This window comes from Haliotis rufescens, unplaced genomic scaffold (assembly GCF_023055435.1).
Source record: "Haliotis rufescens isolate VD_foot unplaced genomic scaffold, xgHalRufe1.0.p SCAF_23, whole genome shotgun sequence".
NCBI lineage: Eukaryota > Metazoa > Mollusca > Gastropoda > Lepetellida > Haliotidae > Haliotis > Haliotis rufescens.
This window is the reverse complement of record NW_025963924.1, coordinates 6,567,076-6,592,777: the sequence shown is the minus strand read 5'-3', so window position 1 is coordinate 6,592,777 and position 25,702 is coordinate 6,567,076. Positions and strand designations below refer to the sequence as shown.

At 40.5% G+C, this 25,702-nt stretch overlaps 1 protein-coding gene across 2 annotated transcripts in view; it reads left to right on the top strand.

Annotated features, from left to right (window-relative positions):
* Positions 1-5,020: 5,020 nt before the first annotated feature.
* The window catches only part of LOC124146549, a 174,586-nt gene continuing 153,904 nt past the window's right edge, over positions 5,021-25,702 (top strand). For both annotated transcript variants that reach the window (XM_048401732.1, XM_048401734.1), the window contains exons 1-2: positions 5,021-5,207; positions 23,607-23,793. In XM_048401732.1, coding sequence (XP_048257689.1) covers positions 5,131-5,207; positions 23,607-23,793 — 264 coding nt within the window. In that variant the 5' untranslated portion in view covers positions 5,021-5,130. The remainder of the gene's footprint in view (positions 5,208-23,606; positions 23,794-25,702) is intronic.

The following is a 25,702-nucleotide window of genomic DNA, read 5'->3' as shown; positions in this document are numbered from 1 at the left end:
CGACTAACGGGATCGGGTGGTCAGGCACGCTGACTTGTTTGATGCATGTCATCGATCCCAATTGTGTGGATCGATGCTCATGATATTAATCACTGCATTGTCTGGTCCAGACTCGATTATTTACCGACCACCGTCATATAGCTGGAATATTGCTGAGTGCGGCGTTAAACAACAAACCAACCAATCTTAAATTGGATTCCAAGATGCCGATGTCTGGCTGGTTGGTTTGTAGGTTTGTTGTTTAACGCCGTACTCTGCAATATTCCAGTTATGTGACGGCAGTCTGTAAATAATCGGGTCTGGACCAGACAATCGATGATTGACATCAGGAGCATCGAAATCCATACCTCTTGTGCAAGCTACTCGGTGATGGTATTCGATGGTATATGACATTAGTACATAGCATATTTTGATAGGGTGACCTCAAGCTTTAGGCTTTGCTGGCTTCCATTTCAAAATGCATGAAAATAAATCGACCAGATGCTTGTACAAACGTTGATAGTGTAAACGTTATATTGCATGAAGCGACCCATAAATCCACTGTGCCATGGTGTTTTTGTCTTGAGATAAACCTCACGTAGTTGTATGAAGCGCTAGTAAAATGCCCATGTACTGCACGTTTTCACATCGGCAAGAGGCGACATTCGGGAGATTTCCACCATACCCGGCAGATGTTTTATAGATGATTTCTGCGGTCAGCAATATTCCAGCCATTTGACGTCGGCCTGTATATAAACCGGTGATTGATATCGTGAAAACCCCAAGCCGTCATGGTAGTATGCCACGCATTCGACCAAGCCACAGAGCCTCACCCGATTTTGCATGGGTTGCTGAAATTGTGTTACCCGGATTCCGCATGGGGTGTGTTAAATGGGGGATTCAACGACGTATTAGTGGCTGAAAGCATGAGTAACTAACTACCAACGCAGCCGAGGCACGCTCAATGCGACTATGCTTGTCGAAAGAGGAGACTAACGGGGTCGGGTGGTCAGCCTCGCTGATTTGGTTGACGCTTGTCATCGTATCTCAATTGCGTAGATCCATGCTCATGATGTCAAACACTGGATTGTCTGGACTAGTCTCGATTATTTACAGAACCGCTGTCATATAGCTGGAATATAGCTGTGTGCAGCGTTAAACAACAAACAAACAAACTGTTCGTGCAAAAAGGATTGAAACTGCTGTTTCAAGACGTTTACAAAGGTTAACGCCCACATTGGTATAGAATCTTGCGACAAGCAATAGCACTTGGTACCTATTCTGTCCAAGTTAACTAAATCAAACTTAGGCCAGGCTTCTTTAAATAAATTGTTCACTGATCCGACGATCCTAAAGATAAAGTGAAAAGAGATAATCTGTAAAGCATTATTTCTTTTTATACCGACGACTGCAAAGTTTCATGTTTAGCAAACATTAGCACAATACGTTACACTGTAAGACCAAAAGGTCGTCTTCATACATGCTGAGTTGCTATGCGACGTTAAATTTTAACTCACTTGATAATAAGTACCACACACGTGGCAATGCATTCGGTTACAAAGAAGAACAAAATGTCTGATTTATTTTGTTATTTTATTCCCACCTTTACCCATCATGAATGTTCACACAAATAACGTTGGTTGGTTGGTTGTTTAACGCCGCACTCAGCAATATTAAAGCTTTTTGACGGCTCGCACAAATAACGGTAAACTAACAAATACACAATATCTGTCTTTAGTACATTTTTGTCCAAGACATCAGTTCACGTTATAAACACACGTAGAAGAAAAAACCCAAAATAATTCTAAAATTATATATTTACTCTTTATATCGTGTACCACCCTGTTTCAGAAATTCACAGATTGTGTAATGTATAGTAAAGGGTTTTGTATTCTCCTGTGTGATAAACGATGTGTAATTCTATACAAGCAGCTGTTACCGTTCCGTTGTTCGAGGTCAAATTGAAGCAATGATTGACCATGCAGGATTATTTACGAATATCCCACAGGCGTACGTGCACGTGCATGGCCGCATATGAAATATATACTTTAAGTCTCAGAATAATCGATCATGAAATGTTCCACTATGTTCCCATGCTATGAAAAAAACTCATGGTGCACTTTGCGTATAGAATGTATCATTCAATAAAACTACACTTATGTATTCCCTATTTACAAACACATCCACAAGGGGGTAGTAAAATTTGACTCAAAATCGGTTGTGTTGTCATAAATCATAAAATATATTCAAACAATATTTTAGGTTCTTAGAATTTCACAAGTAATGCACAGTACGGTTGTACCAGTGTTATTTCTCTCCATATCAGTCGCATAAATTGTTGAAACGCCCATTACATATCCAATGGAAAGAAGTCGTCAGCTACCGACAGTAGAGTACAAAAGGTATTAGCCTGGCGCCATGCAATCGTGTACAGTTATTCCTGGATGTGCGAGGTGTTTTATATGCACACATTATTTTCCATTTTGATTCGAGAATATGTAATCGATATGCAATTGTTCGAGATTAGGGACAGCTATGTAACATGCATATAGAAAGCCGTTATTCACGTTCAATCAGTGCAGTACAAATGAATTCACAAAAATAACACTCGATGTGCCAGCATTGGTTTCATAGCTGTGTTAAACTATCGCCATGTTGTTTTCCACGCTCGAGGGGCGGTCGGGTAGCCTAGTGGTTAAAGCGTTCGCTCGTCACGCCGAAGACCCGGGTTCGATTCCCGACATGGGTACAATGTGTGAAGCCCATTTCTTGTGTCCCCCGCCGTGATATTGCTGGAATATTGCTAAAAGCGGCGTAAAACCATACTCACTCACTCACTATCCACGCTCGATAGCATTGCACGTTGAGCGTATACAAGTTGATATAGCAATCGCCAATAGTCCCCGATTCAAAGATATATGCTTGGGTGTGAGTCTCACTAAAGTTTCTCTGGGTCAATAAATGTTTATATATCAAACCCGATATTTTTTAATATGTACAAATTAAAAAATGCATGGCTCACATATCATATAGATGCTGGCATCCTTTGTGTGAAGTTATCGACAGTGCGTCTGTTTGTTGGTTAATGTCGGAATTTTATTCATATATATTGCAGCTATTTGACGGCGCTATATAATCGAGACCCAGACAATCCAGTGATTGACATCATGAGCATCGATCCACACAATGGGATACGATGACATGCGTCAACCATGTCAGCGATCCTGACCGCCGATCCATTTAATAGTTTGAGCAGATAAATGGCAGCGTATACCAACTAAATTGTGAACACTAGATGTATATATACGCGTAATGTACCACAACGCCAAATACTGTACACATTCGACTGGTAATACCGATAATGATTTATGTTGTTTGATGCAATTAATTCAACAATGCTGCTGTTTTGATAATATAGCAATGAAATTATTTTTGACAAGTATTTCTCTTTTGAATAGTTTTTATGACGTCCGCTGCACTGATTTAACTATTTTTCATCTGGATTATCCTGAACGTTGAAAGGAGGTTTTGTTTGTTTGTTTGTTTGTTTGTTTGTTTATCGCCGCACTCAGCAATATTCCAGCTATATGACGGCGGATTGTAAATAATCGAGTCTGGACCAGACAATCCAGTGATTGACATCATGAGCATCGATCCACACAATTTGGATTGACCGGATTATGCTGAGGGAATTCGCGAATCATAATTCGTTAAATCGCTTCAAAAGTAAATGACGTAATGCCTTCAATATATTTCAAGGGCATACCTCTTTTTTTCCCATGGCTAGTTCCTGAGAACGAATTGAGTTTTCTTACTTCAATATGTCTTTCAGTTTTGAATGAGAATTATTTATATTACGATTATGATATGTTATTATGAGCAAACTCATTCTCATTTTCTGTTGTAAAGATGATTATGTCGATTTTCAGTGTCTGTTTTGTCTAATTGTACTGGTAACTTAATTATAAATTACAAAGAATTGGCACAGATATTGTTATAGTATTCATTAAAGGATATCTTATAGGTTAGGTGAATGATTTGTTTGTAAATGTTGTTGTTGTTTAACGCCGCACTCAGCAATATTCCAGCTATACATGGGCGGATACAGAGGGGGGGGGGGGGGGGGGGGGGACAATAAATAGATCTTAATTGTGGAGACTAATGGGATCGGGTGGGATCGCTGACTTAAAAATTGGTTGATGCATGTCATCGTATCCCAATTGCGTGGATCGATGCTCATGATGTCAATCACTGGATTGTCTGGTCCAGACTCGATTATTAACAGACCGCCGTCCTATGGCTGGAATTAATACTGCTGAGTGCGGCGTTAACAATTTACAAACAAATAACAAACTCTTACGGCTAGCATAGGTTGCTGGGGTCACATATTTTTATCCTGAATCCCCAAGGGTGGATCGACAATGTGATTAGTGATTAACACTAAAACGATAGCGATTGCAAACTATATATATTAATATAAGGGCTCATATGCACTAACACCTCTACGAAGGCGGAGCAGGGTGGGTGGGTGAGTTGTCCACAAAAACAAAGTCACGAAGCAGACGAAAATACCTTCCGTACAGAACTATAGAGCGACCTGTTAGTTGTCCCTCAGAATGTTAGGAGTGAACAGCATATAACCATGCGCTATATCCCCCATACACACGCATTATACAAAGATGAATGCAATAACATTTAACCACACCAATCACTCACACCGCATTACATAAATATATTTACCATAACTTCCAGTCGTGAATAAATTGCATGTAGACGTGTACAGTCTGTATATGCCTAGACGCGGGATCCACAGAAATGCTATTGAAGTCTGCTACAAATGTGGATCTAATTATATATATTTTCAGATTGTAGGCATGATATCATAATTCATTTTTTTTCTAAATCAAGTCAACATGATGATAATGTTATCTCATTTAGGAACATTACTTATCCAGATCGATTGGTGGGAAAGTAACAGAGACCATGTGACCAGCACGTGGTCGCGGGTTACCATAGCGGCTCGCACGAGGTCACATGATAAACAAATTACAGCATGTTGGCCAAGTGCCCGCTAGAGAAGGTGTTTCGTAAGACTGATCACCTCTGATGTGATGAATTGCTCCCGAGAGATAAAAACACAGAAGAGGGAACATGGCGTTTGCCAGAGGAAGAACGCTGCCGACTGTTCTGAAAGAATACATGCCTGAAGTCGAACCAGTGTACACGACGTAAGTTCTTCAAACATTAGACTTGTCTACTCTCGCGCCATGTCCTCGGTCCGCTGTCACTGACATGCGTGTAAGCGACACGCTTTATTTTCCCGTTTTGACACACCTGAATGATGTTTATGTCAGAATAAAAAAAAACCTCTAGCATAATACGTACATGTTTATTTTATAAATGAATGATGCTAAAACACGTCTCGTAATTCACCGGCAAATCGTCGTTGCGTCTTGCAGACGATGAACATAATATTCAGGGGCAGATAACTGTGGTGGCGTGTTAGATTAAACAAGCCATCACTGCACTCTGACATCGAGAGTTCTGATCAAGAGGACAGAAGCTGTGGTCATTACATACTTGAAATGCGGCTGGCCTAGATGTCACTTTCATGTGATAGCAAAGGTTGATATAATTATGATAAGGTTGTTTTGAAGCTTGCATAGATATAGCCTTGTCATTATTTATCAATTATAGAGTAAACAACGTGAATTTGGTCAGGTTAATGAACTGTTGTTGTAGAAATACAAAGAGTCTGTTAATCAATGCAGCTGATTCGAATGAAAAACTTAATGACATTTAATGTATTCAGTTGTGAGTTCCAACAATTGAATTTTTGAATGTCGAGATGTCTTTTGCCGGAGTGTTACAGCATCATAATGTCCCATCTTAGTGTCCCCTGCTGGGGTGTTGCATTATGTCCCATCTTAGCATCTCCTGCTGGGGTGTTGCAGCATCATAATGTCCCATCTTGGTGTCCCCTGCTGGGGTGTTGCATTATGTCCCATCTTGGCGTCTCCTGCTGGGGTGTTGCAGCATCATAATGTCCCATCTTGGTGTCCCCTGCTGGGGTGTTGCATTATGTCCCATCTTGGTGTCCCCTGCTGGGGTGTTGCAGCATCATAATGTCCCATCTTGGTGTCCCCTGCTGGGGTGTTGCATTATGTCCCATCTTGGTGTCCCCTGCTGGGGTGTTGCATTATGTCCCATCTTGGTGTCCCCTGCTGGGGTGTTGCAGTATCTGATGCCCCATCTTGGTGTCCCCTGCTGGGGTGTTGCAGTATCTGATGTCCCATCTTGGTGTCCCCTGCTGGGGTGTTGCAGTATCTGATGTCCCATCTTGGTGTCCCCTGCTGGGGTGTTACAGTATCTGATGTCCCATCTTGGTGTCCCCTGCTGGGGTGTTGCAGTATCTGATGTCCCATCTTGGTGTCCCCTGCTGGGGTGTTGCAGCATCATAATGTCCCATCTTGGTGTCTCCTGCTGGGGTGTTGCAGTATCTGATGCCCCATCTTGGTGTTCCCTGCTTGGGTGTTGCAGCATCATAATGTCCCATCTTGGTGTCCCCTGCTTGGGTGTTGCAGCATCATAATGTCCCATCTTGATGTCTCCTGCTGGGGTGTTGCAGCATCATTATGTCCCATCTTGGTGTCTCCTGCTGGGGTGTTGCAGCATCATAATGTCCCATCTTGGTGCCCCCTGCTGGGGTGTTGCAGCATCATAATGTCCAATCTTGGTGTCCCCTGCTGGGGTGTTGAGACATCATAGTGTCCAATGTAGGTGCCCCCTGCTGGGGTGTTGCAGCATCATAATGCCCCATCTTGGTGTCTCCTCCTGGGGTGTTGCAGCATCAAAATGTCCAATCTTGGTGTCCCCTGCTGGGGTGTTGCAGCCTCATAATGTCCCAACTTGGTGTCTCTCGCTGGGGTGTTGCGGCATCATAATGTGACAAATGTCCCATCTTGGTGTTTCCTGCTGGGGTGTTGCAGCATCATAATGTCCCATCTTGGTGTCCCCTCACTCACTCACTCACTCACTCACTCACTCACTCACTCACTCACTGTGGGGTTTGAAAGGTGCGAGTCAATAAGTTAACATTCCTGCCAAGCAGCCATTTAGAAAGATAAGGAACCATGCACATGGATGTCCAGTTATGTCTTGGAATTCCCAAGCTTCATAAACCAGTACATTAAGAACCCCCGGAGCGTAGTCAGCTGATTGATGATCCTGATAACTATTACTGACTTAACGCAGAGCAGATTGTTATTATCTTGTGTCCCCATTGCTGGATTTATATTCACAAAGTAGCATAATATTAATAAATATTGCTATCTATTAACAACCATGATAACAGACGGGACATTAGACTACAAATGATCTAATTTCTATACAGGAAACTCCAGATGGAAGTCAAAGAGTCCAAATGTTTATAAAACTACAATCCGTGAAACTCCACCGCCCTGACTCTGCTAGTCTGCATTTGTTAATTGCAGTGTCCGACAATAAAGGGGTCCTTGAGGTTTGCAGGGCTCGATTAAACCATATAAAACATGCGCATGTACAAGTTAATGCCTAGGAATGCACCCAGTGCTTTTCGAAATTTTACAATTTTGTGACTGACTTACTCTGAACGTTTTCTACATCATTCTTTGAATTCAATACATTTTATGCACCATACTACATCACCATTCCAAGTCTGGGGGCGTTTGGGTAGCCTCGTGGTTAAAGCGTTCACTTGTCACACCGAAGACCCGGGTTTGATTCCCGACATGGGTACAATGTGTGGAGCCCATTTCTGGTGTCCCTGTTGGATATTGCTGGAATATTGCTAAAAGTGGAGTAAAACCATACTCACTCACTGTCGGCTTGACGTCTTGAATGTTATGATAATGACAAGGCAACAGAATGTATGGGATGTATTGTGAAACGATACAGCTTGGTCACGATACTATATGTATCCCAGTATGCTTATTTACGTCAAATCACATGGAAACTTCTTGACAAATTATTTCTGATCAGGTTCCAAAGGAAAAGCTAGCTGTAGACACGTTTGTAGAAGCTAGTGTAAGTAGTGAATTTGGAAGATAATTACAACACATTTGGCCATATTAGACTGTCAAAAGCACTGAGGTGGGAGGGGGGTCATTAGCGATTAGTAAGTAATATATTTTAGCAAGTGTATCGTCTTTTATCGGGTATCATGTCGTCGCATGGAAATGCACAAAGCGGCAGTGCACCGATGTCTCGTTTCACCCCTCATAGGATGTACATGTGATTCCAGTCAAAGCGATCATGTCAGGGAACTGAAAATTTCAGAATAATAACAACACTGATCTCATTCTAGAATCAGAGATTTTATTTTCCAAATTATTTAAATTTTTACATAATAGGTTCCTGCATGAGTGCAACCTGGATTGGTCTGGTGCAACAAGCTTGTGCTGTCAACATGCACCAGTGCAACAAGCTTGTGCTGTCAACATGCACCAGTGCAACAAGCTTGTGCTGTCAACATGCACCAGTGCAACAAGCTTGTGCTGTCAACATGCACCAGTGCAACAAGCTTGTGCTGTCAACATGCACCAGTGCAACAAGCTTGTGCTGTCAACATGCGCCAGTGCAACAGGCTTGTGCTGTCAACATGCACCAGTGCAACAAGCTTGTGCTGTCAACATGCGCCAGTGCAACAAGCTTGTGCTGTCAACATGGGCCAGTGCAACAAGCTTGTGCTGTCAACATGGGCCAGTGCAACAAGCTTGTGCTGTCAACATGGGCCAGTGCAACAAGCTTGTGCTGTCAACATGGGCCAGTGCAACAAGCTTGTGCTGTCAACATGCGCCAGTGCAACAAGCTTGTGCTGTCAACATGGGCCAGTGCAACAAGCTTGTGCTGTCAACATGGGCCAGTGCAACAAGCTTGTGCTGTCAACATGGGCCAGTGCAACAAGCTTGTGCTGTCAACATGCGCCAGTGCAACAAGCTTGTGCTGTCAACATGTGCCAGTGCAATGCCAGTCCGACATTTAATGTGGGGTTTTGACAAGTACCCCTTGACTTTCAGGATGAACTTCGAAAGCTGCATCATTTTTCCGGAGCAGAACTCCCAAACCATTGAATATGTCTTCATGGACCTTGCTGTACACAGATCAGTCTATTGTTGAACTGGTGTCTATTGATTATTTGGGATGTTAAAAATACTGAACAGCATTATTTTTTTAATTAACAAAACTGAAGGTATCCACTGGCAAAAGTGGGGTAGTGCTAGCCAAACTCCATTTCAGAATTGCACCAGATTAGGGGGATATGTCATCTCCTGTGGACTGATCTTAAATGATCTTTCTTGTCCACACAAGGATGCAGACTGGCGCAAGTCAGTGTCTGATGTTTCACGAGGGGTAGTAAGATTTCCATATTTTAAGGGGGATCCTTATTTTATCCAGGACTCCAGATAAGCCGCGTGTTTGCGCAAAATATGCAAAATATATAACCATTACCCAATTAATTTTGAGTTGCTTGCATACAAGTACACATGAAAATTTAAAAAAAACCGAGCATATACAACACTCTGTAGAATAGCCCAACTTATCCTTTTCAAATTGCGTAGCTATATAACATAGTAAACAGGTCTTTATTCACTGAGGCCGGTGGGATAGCCTAGTGGTTAAAGCGTTAGCTCGTCACGCCGAAGACCGTTTTTCTATTCCCCACGTGTACAATATATGAAGCTGGAATATTGCTAAAAGTGTCCTAAAACTGTACTCACTGGCAGGTATCACACCTACATGAACGCTAATAATGCATAAAAGGGCACAACATCTTGCGGATTGTTAATTAGACCTGTGTATCGCTGTTGTGAGTTTTGTGACATGTTACACGCGATAATAATTAGAAGTTTCCTGAAATTATTTTAGAAAGTACATCAGCATAAACACCCAACAAACTGGATCTAAGGAGTGCAGAGCTCCAGATAAGCTTTTGGGTTTGTGGGTATTTTACCCATGCATTTTAAAATCATTGGGTATCAGTAATTCTATCTGGGTATTCAAATTTCTGTTATCCCCTAGTTTTTACACATGTGGGTATTTAAGTTAAATATTTAAAAACACTATTCAACTTGTCCCCGCAAACTGGTGTCGTGTGGGTTTGAGAGCTTTATAGGACTCAAAAATACCACGATACTTCCACAAGAAAGTGTGATGGCAAATGATCATGTTGTAACTGTCATCGTGAAGTTTGGCAAGTTTGACGGAATGCCCGTTTATAATTTCAAAATAAGTTGCTGATTTGCTAATCGAATACGCAGGGTTACTACACAATATTTTGATGATATGCACAAGTTTTATTTTTGTAGCATATCTGTTATGTTCGTTGCGTATTTGATACGCTTGGATTTTATTTTACTGCAAATTTCTGCATTTCTGATGCGTATTTTACACAGATACGCAGCTTATCTGGAGCTCTTGGAGTGAAATATTTTGAATGCCCAAAGAAACTGTCAATCCCAAATGCGAATGACTACTTATGTGTACACAGGGCTCCAGATAGACACAGCAGTCCATATAAACACAGGGTTCAATATAAACACAGGGCTCAAGATAAACACAGGGTCCATATAAACACAGGGGTCCATATAAACACAGGGCTCCATATAAACACAGGGTTCAATATAAACACAGGGCTCCAGATAGACACAGCAGTCCATATAAACACAGGGCTCAAGATAGACACAGCAGTCCATATAAACACAGGGCTCCAGATAGACACAGCAGTCCATATAAACACAGGGCTCCAGATAGACACAGCAGTCCATATAAACACAGGGCTCCATATAAACACAGGGTTCAATATAAACACAGGGCTCCAGATAGTCACAGCAGTCCATATAAACACAGGGTTCAATATAAACACAGGGCTCAAGATAAACACAGGGTCCATATAAACACAGGGGTCCATATAAACACAGGGCTCCATATAAACACAGGGTTCAATATAAACACAGGGCTCCAGATAGACACAGCAGTCCATATAAACACAGGGGTCCATATAAACACAGGGCTCAAGATAAACACAGGGTCCATATAAACACAGGGGTCAATATAAACACAGGGTCAATATAAACACAGGGCTCAAGATAAACACTGGGCTCAAGATAAACACAGGGGTCAATATAAACACAGGGGTCAATATAAACACAGGGTCCATATAAACACTGGGTTCAAGATAAACACAGGGCTCAAGATAGACACAGGGACCATATAAACACGGGTCAATATAAACACTGGGGTCAATATAAACACAGGGTCCATATAAACACGGGTCAATATAAACACTGGGGTCAAGATAAACACAGGGCTCCAGATAGACACAGCAGTCCATATAAACACAGGGCTCCAGATAGACACAGCAGTCCATATAAACACAGGGCTCCAGATAGACACAGCAGTCCATATAAACACAGGGCTCCAGATAGACACAGCAGTCCATATAAACACAGGGCTCCAGATAGACACAGCAGTCCATATAAACACAGGGCTCAAGATAAACACAGGGTCAAGATAAACACAGGGTCAAGATTAACACTGGGGTCAAGATAAACACAGGGTCAAGATAAACACAGGGTCAAGATTAACACTGGGGTCAAGATAAACACAGGGTCAAGATAAACACAGGGTCAAGATTAACACTGGGGTCAAGATAAACACTGGGGTCAAGATAAACACAGGGCTCAAGATAAACACTGGGGTCAATATAAACACTGGGGTCAATATAAACACAGGGGTCCAGATAGACACCGTGGTCCATATAAACACAGGGCTCCATATAAACATTTGGGTCAATATAAACACTGGGGTCCAGATAGACACCGTGGTCCATATAAACACTGGGCTCCATATAAACATTTGGGTCAATATAAACACTGGGGTCCAGATAGACACCGTGGTCCATATAAACACAGGGGTCCATATAAACACAGGGGTCCATATAAACACTGGGGTCAATATAAACACTGGGATCCATATAAACACTGGGGTCCATATAAACACAGGGGTCCATAGAAACACTGGGGTCAATATAAACACAGGGATCCAGATAGACACTGTGGTCCATATAAACACAGGGGTCAATATAAACACAGGGCTCAAGATAAACATGAGAAACACGGGGCTTCAGAAAATTTTTGAGCCATTGAATATTTACTCACATGTTATCATTCAAATCTGGTATTAATATTTTTGGGGTATTCAACATAGTTTTACTCTTTTGGATCTTGTCTGTTGGGTTTTGTAACCGATGGTTGGACATTTTTACAAATAATTCTGTGTCTGTGCTGTTTCAGGTAAGTTCTAATTAGCATATGTTTGAGGTCTGCCCCAAGTCAGTGTCGCAAAACCTCATATCCGTGATACACGTCTCAGTTACAAGAAGTGAGTTGTTGCAGACCTGAGCATTATTCACTGCAGTAGAGTTCAAGTATATGTGACGCCTGCATTCAGTGAGTAAGAAAAAATCTGTAAAGACATTCGTGTATGCAAATTAAAAAAACTACATTGGGTGATTACTCAGTGTTTTTATACTATTGGGTTTTAACATTTCTTGTGTATTTGTACGCAAGCAACTCACAATTAATTGGGCTAATAAAGCCTACGGTGATTTAGTTTGCATATTTATGCAAATACACAGCTTATCTGGAGCTCTGTAAACAGTATGTCTTTCATTATCTGCAGATGTTATTGAGCGTTTCATTTCCCCATAGTTTCATATTGTGACTGAAGGCACACAATCCCATTTGTTTTACAATTACTAGAAACAGAAATACACAGTCATTGACTTCATGATAGATGGTATCCCCATCTGGACTATGAGTGTTCTTGTGTCTGATTGGATTCTTTGGGCCTTAACTATGCTTGCACTTTTCAGCCTTTGAGCCCCGGGAAGATCTGGGTTAGGATTGGTCTTTGGCAACCCATGCATACCATAAGAGTGACTATGCTTGTCGTAAGAGGCGACTAACAGGTTCAGTTGGTCAGACTCACTGACTTGAATGATGTGTTGATCATATTCCGTTTACATGGATCGATGTTCTTGACATAAATCACTGGATTGTCTGGTCCAGACTCAATTACTAACAGACCACCGTCATACAGCTGGAATATTGCTGAGTGTGGCAGTAAACAACAAACAAACAAACTTTACAGCCTTCAAAATTCATGCAAGACCGCGAGCCCCAGAATTGTGCCGTGCTCAAGTGAAAATCCAATCATGGAGGTCAGATCAGTATCATTGGAGGCCTAAGATTCTGGACCAGTTCTCAGTGGCTCAATTTTGCTGCAAATTGTAACTGAATCAAACTGACTGAAATGTAAACATAGTAAACATTTTTGTCTTGTTCATGCAGGACTAGCTACAAATTGTTTGTTTCTTTCCTTGTTGTTTAGCGCCGCACTCAGCAATATTCCAGCTATATGACAGCGGTCTGTAAATAATCGAGTCTAGACCAGACAATCCAGTGATTTACATCATGAGCATCCATCCACGCAATTGGGATCGATGACATGCATCAACCAAGTCAGCGAACCTGACCAGCCTATCCCATTAGTCGCCTTTTACGAAAAGGATGGTCGCCTTTTACAGCAAGAATGGGTTGCTGAAGACCTATTCTAAACCGGATTTTCAGGGATCTACAAATTGAGTCTAGTCAAGTAGGGTTTATACTTCTCCTCTGGACTAGTCCCAAAAAAGCAACAAATTTCATAGCCTCACCTTTAGATTTTTGCTCTGTTAGGTATGGGCTATCAATTCTATAGTTAAATTGCAAGTTCAACTGAAATATACAAAGAATTTGGGTTATAGGTTCAATGTCCCATGGTTTTGCAAAGAATAAATCGTGTTTGCAATATCAAAGGAGAAAACTGTGACTGAACATTGTGTGAATGACGTGTAGCTCTAACTAAGTAACTTTAGACATGACATTGCATTGAACATGATGTTGAATAAATTATAATCATGTAATTTTGATATTTTATTTGTTTATGGTTGAGACTGACAAAAATTAGGGTGTACAGTAAGTACACTATTCAATACTGACACATTTACTTGAAACAATGCATTACCAGAAATATTGTATCAAACACACAATATTTCTGTCATGTGAAGTTCTGTGATAAATCAATATGGTCCTTATTATCTGAAACCAACCATTTGTGTTCGGCCACATGGCTGAGGGGCGTGGCAATCGCTCTGGCAACACTCTCTCCCTTGTTATCTTCCTAATTTAATCATGTTGTTGATTGTAGCCAAAACAAACACAGCTCATGACTGATCAGCTCGAATGGTGATCTGTGATTGAAACAATTGGCAGAGATTGATCTAGGGGTCCAAACTGAGTGCTCTCAGCAAGCAAATTGGGAAACAATCGTTATTTCAACGATAGAAACTAACTGTTTTAGTCCACTAGTGCTTATTATGATAACATATAGCTAAACCCTATATAATGGCAAATTTCTACTAGTCCTTATGATACTTTAACTATTGGACATTTTACTTTTAGCAAGGACTGTAGGATTAGTGCCAATTTCTGCGCTGTATAATGTTAAAAATTGTGATTTTCATAAGTTTTATAGTTTCTTACCAAAAACAATAAATAAAATAAAATGATAAAAAAAAATAGTAAAAAAAAGAAGTTATATTGTTCTTAAATTCTGAGGTCTTTCAATATAATGTATTCACATTACATTAATTTCATGCAATAATGTAAAATTAAACATTTAAATTTCTTCTTCTTTATTGTCCATATTATCAGTGAAATACAAGTCGAATCTACAAAGCCATTACTTTAGTAATAGGGACTTCTTATTATATTAACATTTGATGCAGAGTTGGGACCAAAGATTGGCCTCTGAGCAGGTCGAGGTAAATCACTGGTTGGACACCATTATCCTCTGGAGTCTGGACACCATTATCCTCATTATCTAAGGCTGAAGCATCCAGTGATTTTAAACAGCACACGCACGCTCCAAACCTTTTGTTCATACAGGCTGCGACCGCATCCGTGGTCTAAAGGTAGAGCGGAAGGTCCGGGGTTCGATCCCCAGCCGCGTCATACCAAAAGACGTTAAAAGATGGTACTTGTTGTTACCCTGTCTGGCGTTCAGCATTAAGGGGCTAAAACAAGGACTGGTCGGCTCGGAGTCAGTATACTGTGTCTGAGTGGGGTATTCATGTTAAACTGCGGCATGGTATCTCAGTGTGCTAGCACTATAAATCGGCATCAGTCCGGACTAGCACAAGCAGCCACAGACACACACGTGCATGCACGTCGCTATATAAATGCAATAATCTTGGACGCGACGTTAAACCCAATTTCACCTCACCTCATACACACTGCATGTGATTAAGGTCCAAGAGACTTCCAGGCTTCTGCATCCCATTTCACCACTTATCTCAACCAATCAGATTGAAACATGTTCTCACGTTTGCTTTATTCTTCCCCAATCTCATTAATATGAGGTCTTTATTCTGATTTGATACCTCTGATGATCTGAGGACACCTAAGTGAATCAAAATGAAGGATGCTTGTGTTCTTGAGCCGATCACATGTCAGCTTTCTAGAACTATTCTGCTTCATTTCCTTACCATCGTGATTTGGAAATTTGATCTGAACTAAAGCAAACCCACACAGAACAAAAACTAGACCCTCAATATACCGTCAATAATATTCCCCTTTGGTGTAGATGCCATGGTACTCTGAAACGTCAGGATGATTTAAACTATCCTGAACAATGAAATAGCGCTGCTATTTTATTTTGCATTCAGAACTCCCTGATTATGTTCGTTATATAGATACAGAAATCAGATATGCTACCATGAATATTTCCCTCACTCCGAACTCCAACTGAAAAAATATACCGTAGAAATTTCGACAATATTCAGCTGATTAGAAAGTTCAGCTGATGTGACCTCTTAGACTGCCTTCAGGTCTTCTCCCAGAGATGTACTGTATCGGGGCAAAAGAACTGATTTTAATGAGATTGATAATTCCTGTTAATGATACCTTTATTAAAAGATTGACCCAAACAGTTCAAATCTTCTTAAGATCTGTTTTGTTCAATTTTGGAATCGGGTTTACCATGAATCCCAGACACTGACTGAGTGTTTGCAGGGGTCTGTTCTGAAAGCTACATGATTGAATTTAGCAGCCAGTAAATAGCAACTTTAGCCATTGTTTCCAAGTCGAGTAAACTTTCCTTCTGGAGAAAACAGTCAGTGTTTGTCTGTGACTTTAGCCCCAAGTCAACCTAGGTAAAATTAAAATTTCTTTCGGTCGAATACACTTGGCTGAACAAGTTTAGTGGAGTTGATGCCAAGAGACAAGTTTAGGCTGGTGGGCTTAAAAGTTTTTGGCCCAGACAGATTAAACACTTGTGCACCTGTACCGTTCTAAACCAAAGGAAGGACTTTGTCACGCAAGATTATACCCCTTTTCACAGTAGGGGTGAAACGATACAGCAAGGTCATGATATGATGCGTATCAGGATACATGGGTCATAATACGATATGTATCATGATATGCATATTTACGGCAAATCACATGGACATCTCTTGACAATAAATATTTCAGAGTAGGTTGGTTGAAAAGAAAAAGCTGGCTCTTGACACGTGTTTGACACTCAATACAACACATTTTGCAATACTTGGCTGGCAAAACCACTGGGGGTCATTAAACAAGGAGCAAGTAATTTATTTCAGCAAATGTATTGTCTTGTATCGATACGGAAAAAATGAATCGGGTATCATATCGTTGCTTGAAAACTCAAGATACACCGGTACACAGATGTATCGTTAACCCCCCCTCCCCACCCCCCATTGTACAGGTGCAATGTGCAATGTGCTGCACTCAGCAATATTCCAGCTATATGACGGCGGTCTGTAAACAATTAAGTCTGGACCAGACGATCCAGTGATTGACATCATGAACATCGATCCACGCAATTGGGATCCGATGACTAAGGCAGATGTAAAATAAGTCCTTTGTGCCTGATCATGCTGGGGGTCACCTTATTTGTGACATAACAAATTATCTTGTGATATGTATTACATGATAAATGTACTTTCGCCCAAGTAAACAGGACAGGCAGTTCACAAATGTGCTTGCCTATGGGATACAGAAACTGAACAGTATTATATCAGTCTCACTTTGAAGGAAGGAGCGACTTTTCTACTTTAACTTGCTGATGATAATAATATATCCACTGGGTTTGAAGATGGATCAAAAGTATTTCTTCTTGTCGGCAATTCAAATTCCAAAGGGCTCACCTTAAAATCAATTTTAGGGCACTGTGGCACATGTTGAAAAAATATAAATATCTAACCCTGGTGTGCAGTATTGTAGGTGTTACAGAAAATGACATTTGTATTGTACAGGCATCAGTTGACTTGCAAAACAACTTTTGCACTGCTCTATATTTTGACCGTTAAATTAACGTCAAAATCCACAGTTTGAAGTTACACACATTTCGACTGTCTGTTTTGAGGTTTACAGCATAACCATATGTCATAGATTTACCGTGTTTGCTGTAATAAGCACCCTGCTCCAATAAGCATCCCCTGACCAAAGTCTATGCCAAAGTAATCTTTGTAAGTGCCTTGACAAAGACCAAAACTTTACATGACAATCAACAATTTTCTTGTATATCATCTGGTATTTGATTACAGAAAACAGTGCCAGAGAAGGGGTACGTCATTGCCAAGTTATCAAAGCTATTATAAAAAATATTTTAGTTTTATCATTGTTTGAACTGTTCGTCACTACCACTCGATCTTGGAAAAGAATCTAAATTGTGTATGGTTTTAATAATCGTCCCTCTTTGCCAATTTTGTAAGTGCCCAGCGCGCTAATTACAGCGAATACGGTATTCATTATGATAACCTTTACCCTGGGTTGCGATTGTGTTTGAGATAATATATATGATTAACACCAAGCAGCCTCTCGGCCCAGGAAGTGTTGTACTATGTGTAGTTGTAGGAGGATAGTATCAGGAAAGGAGGCCCTGGTTTATATTTATACGTATCATAGGTCAACATTCCAACGCTTTCAGTATTGTGTATAGCTACAATCTACTACTAGTAGTACAACTGATAGTTCTGATTGTGTTTGGGTGCGCTCCAAAAATGCTGATTTGGCATTACGTTGTTTTATCTCACACTGCTTTATGATACGTTGTTTACCTCACCCTGGTCTTGTAAACAATCTTTCCGCTTAGTAATCTCAACTATTAAAAATCCATATGTGTTAACATGAAAATTTACTCAAAATAATGTAAAGTGACATGCGAAAGCTAGTAAATTCAAAAGTTTTAACGCATACTGTGAAGAAAGTTGGTTGGTTTGTTGTCAGCAATATTCCAGCTATATGACGGCGGTCTGTAAATAATTGAGTCTGGACAAGACAATCCAATGATTAATCTCACGAGCATCGATCCACGCAATTGGGATCGATGACATGCATCAACCAAGTCATCGAGTCTGACCACCCAATCCCGTAAGACGCCTCCTACGACAAGCACAGTCGCCTTTTACGGCAAGCATGGGTTGCTGAAGACCTATTCTACCCCGGATCTTCACGGGTTCTGTGAAGAAAGACGAGCATGCAGAAACATGTTACACAAAAAAATATTTCAAAGAATATATGTTATCATCACATAGGCCATAACTAAGCATCATCTAAGCAGTGTTAGAAATTGGCACTAGTCCTTGCCAAATTGCCCAACCCCACTGATATGAAATGAGCTGAATGATGTACAGTTACTTGAATTATATCACTATTTGAAGTTCATTATGTTACGATAGAACCTAACATTTTTAGTCCACTAGTCCCTATAGTGATATATACATTTTACATACGTATTCCCAGCATTGCATGAACTGGGAAGGTTTTTAATATTGAATGACATTTGTTTGAGATTTGGGGCCGATTATCAGCCTCTAGTCCTTATAATGATACATATAGCAAAACCCTTAAAAATGACAACTTTTTATTCATTTTTATGATACCTAAACTATTGGGCAGTTTGGCAAAGACTGCAGGACTAGTGCCAATTTCTAACGCTGGTTAAGACCAGAGTTTAAAACACTATTTTCTCAGATAATATTTCCCTGACCCTGGCTTTGAAAGCTGATAGCATTGATTCGTTTCGACCGTCAGTGTGTTTGTACATGTATTGTGTTGGTACATTATGATCATTAACCTTGCGTGGCTATGACAACATTCCTTCATCTGGCATGTTTGACAGCAGTAGTTCTGCAATCAACTTGTTGTAGCTGTCACTCAAACACTAGGATTGACCAATCAGAAGGTCAGACATGACATATGCTGTCAGAATCCACCATTTTGTCGGACAACGGTATCTGACTTTTAAGTGGCTACCACTGACTGATAATATGCAAGGAAATTAATTGCAGTTTTTTTATGACTAATGCGGAGGACTAGTCAGAGCTCCAGATAAGCTGCATATCTGCGTAAAATACGCATCAGAAATGCAGAAATATGCAGAAAATTAAAATCCAAGCGTATCAAATACGCAATGAACATTACAGATAAGCTACAAAAATAAAACTTCTGTGTATCATCAAAATATTGTGAAGTAACCCTGAGTATTCAGAGAGTTATTTGGAAATTATAAACGGGCATTCCGTCAACCTTGCCAAACTCCACGATGACAGTTACATCACAGTCATTTGCCATCACACTTTCTTGTGGAAGTATCGTGGTATTTTTGAGTCCTATAAAGCTCTCGAACCCACACGACACCAGTTTGCAGGGACTAGATGAATAGTGTTTTTAAATATTTAACTTAAATACCCACATGTGTAAAAACTAGTGGGTAACAGAAATTTGAATACCCAGATAGAATTACTGATACCCAATGATTTTAAAATGCCTGGGTAAAATACCCACAACACCAAAAGCTTTTCTGGAGCTCTGACTAGTGGATACGTCATTATATTTCACTAGTCCTCCGAGTTTGTGGCTAGTCCTGCTTGAACGAGACTAAAATGTTTACAATATTTACATCTTCTGTCAGTTATTATTCAGTTCCAATTGGTAGCCAAATTTGAAGCATTGAGAACGTGTTCAGATTTATAGCCCGCAATGAGGACTTTTGTAATTGGATTTTGAAATTGTCCTTTGAACAATTTAGGAGACATGGCCTAGCGGACAAGCGTGAATTTTGAAGACTTCTATAGTATTTGAATATGATAAAATAAATTCCGTCACTTTTGACTTTTGGTAACAACAAGGAGCCCTTGCATTTTATGCTTAATTTTGAACGCTACCCGTGCACTTCCGGGTGAGAAAAGGTATTCAGCAATCCATGCTTGCTGTACAAGGCTATTATGCTTGTCGTAAGAGGCAACTAACCGGCTTCTGTGATCAAAACGCTGACCTGTTTGATGCATGTCGTCGTATCCCAATTGCCTTGATTGATGCTCATGATGTCAATCAGTGGATTGTCTGATCAAGACTCAGTTATTTACAAACTGCCGTCATAGAGCTGGAATATTGCTGAGTGAGGCCTTAAACAACAAACTAACATAATCTTGAACGCTGATGTGCCATCACACTTTGAATTTTGTTTTTGATGTAATTTGCAAGACTTTATGATATAATTTCAAGGCTTTATATCTCTGTGCAGAGTCCTCGTTTGAATTGGTCCCCAGCAGCCTATGATGGTCTTAACAGGCAACATGATGGATTGTGTGATCCAGTGATTTTTGTGAAGAAAATGTCATTGGACATTTTCATGGTTTTAGCAAATTTGGACAGGACATTCTTCTATGCCATCAGGGGCGGTCGGGTAGCCTAGTGGTTAATGCGTTTGCTTGTCATGCTGAAGACCCGGGTTCGATTTCCGACATGGGTACAATGTGTGAAGCCCATTTATGGTGGAATATATTGCTGGAATATTGCAAAAAGCGGCGTAAAACCATGCTTGCTCACTCACTCACTCACTCACTCACTCACTCACTCACTCACTCACTCACTCACTCACTCACTCACTCACTCACTCACTCACTCACTCACTCAAATACCTGCAGGACATTCTGGAATGAACCAATCTGAAACCCTGTGGGTCAGACCTGGTGATTTGGTTTGTTGCGTGTCAACTTACAAAATCAATCCCTGGATTGTCTGGTCCAGACTTCATAATTTTCAGGCCATGGATAAAAAGCTGGAATATTGCTGACTGCAGCATTAAACAACAAAGAAATCAGGCACAATTAAAATAGAATTTGTGTATCAAGACATCATCAATGCAATGGCGGCCCTACTGAATATTGAAACAAACCCCACATCCTGAATATCTACTATTCCTCGGGGGACAGTAGTCGGCATTATGCAAACATGTTCGTGTTAGCCGACTTGTGCTAATTTCTGCCCCTGGCAATGAAATATTTAGAGAGTACTTTGAGCAGATTTCTGTGCTGGAAAACACAGTTAATATTGAGACCATTTTCATATTTAACTTCAGGAACTCTTGGGTTATGATAGATCATTGAAAGTCACTAATAGAATATGTTATATGAATATAAAAAGTATCTAAGAGAAAACGAGATTCTGCATTCGAATTTATATTTTCATAAACACTTGACTAATTGGTTTCTTGGCCAAAAATAAATAAACTTAGATTCAGAATATTAAAAATCTCTGTTCTGTAGAAAAACACAAGCTCAGCGAAATGAAATTGCCAGATGGGAATCTTTGAGCATCTTATGAATTCTTCATAATGTAAAAATAAGGAGAGTTCATGTGATGGCAGTGACACCGTAATGTGGCTCTAATCAACTCTGGGGGCTGGTGGTTCAACCTTATTAAGCAGGCTGTCAAAACAAGCCTGAGACCTTGCACTTGCTCATCAGCAAGGAGAGCAAGGCTATGAGGGCAGAATTGACAGTAATACCTCATGATTTATATACCGAAACTGGCGAAACAGAAAATCACCACAAGACCAGTAGCGCCAATAACCTATGGATGTTCTTCCATTTGGAAATAGATTTTTGTAAGATGTCCGAGTGCTGTCGTGAAATGTAAGGTTTAGTGTTTGCCTCAGAAAAGAACATTTATGTAATAAAATGTTGGAAATGTCATCATCATCATCATCTGATGTCAGCGAAGTAACAGTATCATCATGATAAGTTGCATCAAAAATTCAAAAAATTCAAAATCATTTGTAAAACTGTCACTTTACTATTGGCCTCATGGCCAAAAAATATGAATAAAATGTGCTTATAAATATATATACCACCAAAGGAACAATGTCATCATATATATTTGTGAAAAAGCATGTGAATTTTTTAATGTGAAATGCATTTTGAGTTTAAGACATCAATCAAAATTAAGCTTTAAAGGGGACATGGCTCTGACCGATCGGCAGTCCTGTTAAGTCAGATTTAAGGAGTTCAATATCACTTTGTATGTCTGCAAAGTCCAATCTTCTTGGGTATAGTACTTAAGCAGGTATTGGTTATTCTTCCACACCGAGACGATATCTCAACGAATAACAACACCCTCGACTGAAAGTGGACAGCACACTGTGGACCCTGTCTACCTTTAATGTCAAAGGGTCCTTATCATTACCGATAAGATTTAGTTGGTCCCTAGATTCAGATGCTGTTACAGAAACCCTCAAGGAACACTGGACCCAGATTTGAAAGAGGCTGTTAACATAATGTTAAAACATTTAACGTGTCATGTTTTAAATGTTTATCACAAAGATGGATGCCAAAGATATCAGTGGAATTGTGTGAGTGAGCGGATATCGGTTTATGTCGTATCAGAAATTTTCAAGTGGATCTCCGCCATTACTGTATGTGGAGCAATTTTAAAGGTGTATGATATGGACGATCTCCATGGGCCGACATAAATAGTAGATCGTGTATGTTCCATGTGTGTCGGTGACTCAGCACCGTGCCGTATACCGCCGCCTCATTATGCCGTAGTCCACTGCAGTAAGATCCAAGTACTATTGATTTTTTTCCGCACTTGTGTGAGGGGGAAATAGCATTACTGCGGTTCCTCAGGGCTCGCCTGTGGACAGTTCCCTGACTTGCCTACAAAAACATGTTGCAGAGAATCCACGTCTTAAGAAAGTAAAGCTTTCTGCAGTGGCCTGGATCAAGGGGAAAGGAATGGTTTAATTTTTGGTAAATGATTTATGAGTTTGTGATCAAATTTGACATTCTGAACTGTGACACATCTTCCTTTCACAGTCCATTTCTCTTCTCATTCCGGTTTAATTTCCCCTTCCTTGTCAGGTCATAACATTTAGGCGGGGAAATAATATTTAACTCGTCACTGTGAAATTATGGTAATGTGAAATGGTACTGTTACTGTCAGCTCGCATCTTATATAATCGCTTGCTCTGTCGCTCAGAAAGAAATTGCCCAGTGACCCATTAGAGATGGCAAATGAAGATAGATAAATTATCCAAGACCGTTTCCTGATATGAATCGAAGTAGGTTTGTAGATATATGTGACATGATGGTTTGAAGGTTTGAAACCTTTAAAGGATAATGGCCAGGAATTGATACAAGACTTGCTGGTTATTTTCAGACTGGTAAATCATTGTTTCAGAACTGGCACTGACAGCAGGACTCCAACAAAGACAGCCGAAGTAATAAATCGAAGATCACATACAGGTGAAGGTCATGTGAATCCCGCGGGAAAGCAAGGTGGGAAGGCAGGTGCTAGAGGTGTCGCAGCCACACGGTCCACATCCTCGGTTTCCGGGAAGCACCGGAAGAGGGCTGCTGATGAAGAGGTAAGTTATATTGTGCCTTCTCTCTTAGTAACATTGTGCCTTCTCTCTTAGTAACATTGTGCCTTCTCTCCTAGTAACATTGTGCCCTCTGTCTTGGTTACATTGTGTCATCTTTCTGTGGAGGTTAGATCATGTGCTCTGTCCCCTGCTGCAGGGGTTAGTGCTTCATGTCCTCCCCTGCTGCAGGGGTTAGTGCTTCATGTCCTCCCCTGCTGCAGGGGTTAGTGCTTTGTATCCTCTCTCCTGCTACAGAGGATAGTGCTTCATGTCCTTTCCTCTGCTGCAGGGGTTAGTGCTTCATGTCCTCCCCTGCTGCAGGGTTTAGTGCTTCATGTCCTTTCTTACTGCAGGGTTTAGTGCTCCATGTCCTCCCCTGCTGCAGGGGTTAGTGCTTCATGTCCTCCCCTGCAGCAGGGGTTAGTGCTTCATGTCCTCCCCTGCTGCAGGGTTTAGTGCTTAATGTCCTCCTCTGCTGCAGGGTTTAGTGCTTCACAGGGATAGAAACTAACATTTTTAGTCCACTAGTTCTTATAATGATAACATATAGCAAAACCCTTAAAAATGACAAATTTCTACTAGTCTTTATGACACCTTAACTATTGGCCAGTTTGGCAAGGACTACAGGACCAGTGCCAATTTCTAACGCTGCTTCATGTGTCCTGCGGTCGAGGATCATGTATGCCCCCTCTTCTCTTATCTTGACAAAACTTCAGGTGATCAAACAGCCATCCACACTAAAAACATTTACCTGGCAGCCATTGTGACCACCAGATCCCTATTTCAGTCATCTCTGACAGAAACATTTCGGGAGGTTTTCTGTCTTGTAAACCTGACAGATCACTCTGAAACAGGTAGTCTGTAAACATCACAGGGAAGAAACCAACAACTCTGAAGACTGAGAGAAGTGTCTGGGACTGGAATGTACCTCATAACGTTTAAAAACATTCTGTCTCACATTTTATGGAAGATAGATTTAAATATCAAGTTAGAAATCTGTATGGAACCCAAGCCGTTTGATAAATGTATAGTAACACTGAGACCCTTTCAGTTCCGTATTCATGACATGCAAGATTCCTTGTTGAAATAAGGCAGTTAGTATGAGACAGTGTTATACTGACAGACATTCTGCTGTCTACAGACAAATTAATATACCTGTTATGCAATCGATGCTTAAACTACATCAAACTTGTCCAAACTCGCTTTGAGGTGTAAGTGCTGGCAACCATCAGATTGACATGGAACCTTCACAACGTCCAGACTGACTACGAGGAGTTTAACGATATATCAAACTATCAATGTATGGCAATTGTTTACCCTGCGATTGTACTATATTTATAGGCATTGAATGCCAATAGTTTGTCAATAGTATGCCTAACAATCAATAGTTTCAGTAGTCCCAGTTAGTTGTAAATCAGACATAATTATGCGTAAGAAAACTCAGTTTTTACAGTCGAGCTTTAAACCTACCGCGTTGACTAGCAACTATTATGATAATTTCAGATTTGAATTACTTTGACATTGTCGGCAATACTTTATTCATTTCTGTGACATTGATTGACAATATTATCAAGCCTCAAAGTAGGTCTAATACTATTGCAATACTTTTGCAATTGTTGACGACAATACTATCGCAGTAGTGAAAAATGCCCCAATAGTGACCATAATGCTGGTATTTGTAACTATGTTGTAGATGGAAATGGTTTATGTGTGTACTGTGGTAATTTTGATGATCAATTTAGTATTTTTGTTGCCTACAGATAAACCGTATTCGACGTAATAAGTGCCCACGGCGATATTTGCTAATATATTGGCAAGTGAACAATCCCAATTAGCACCCCTTCCGATTGATCAATGTACACAAGACTTATTTATTCGAGTATAAAACGCACTCGTGTATTATATGCACCCT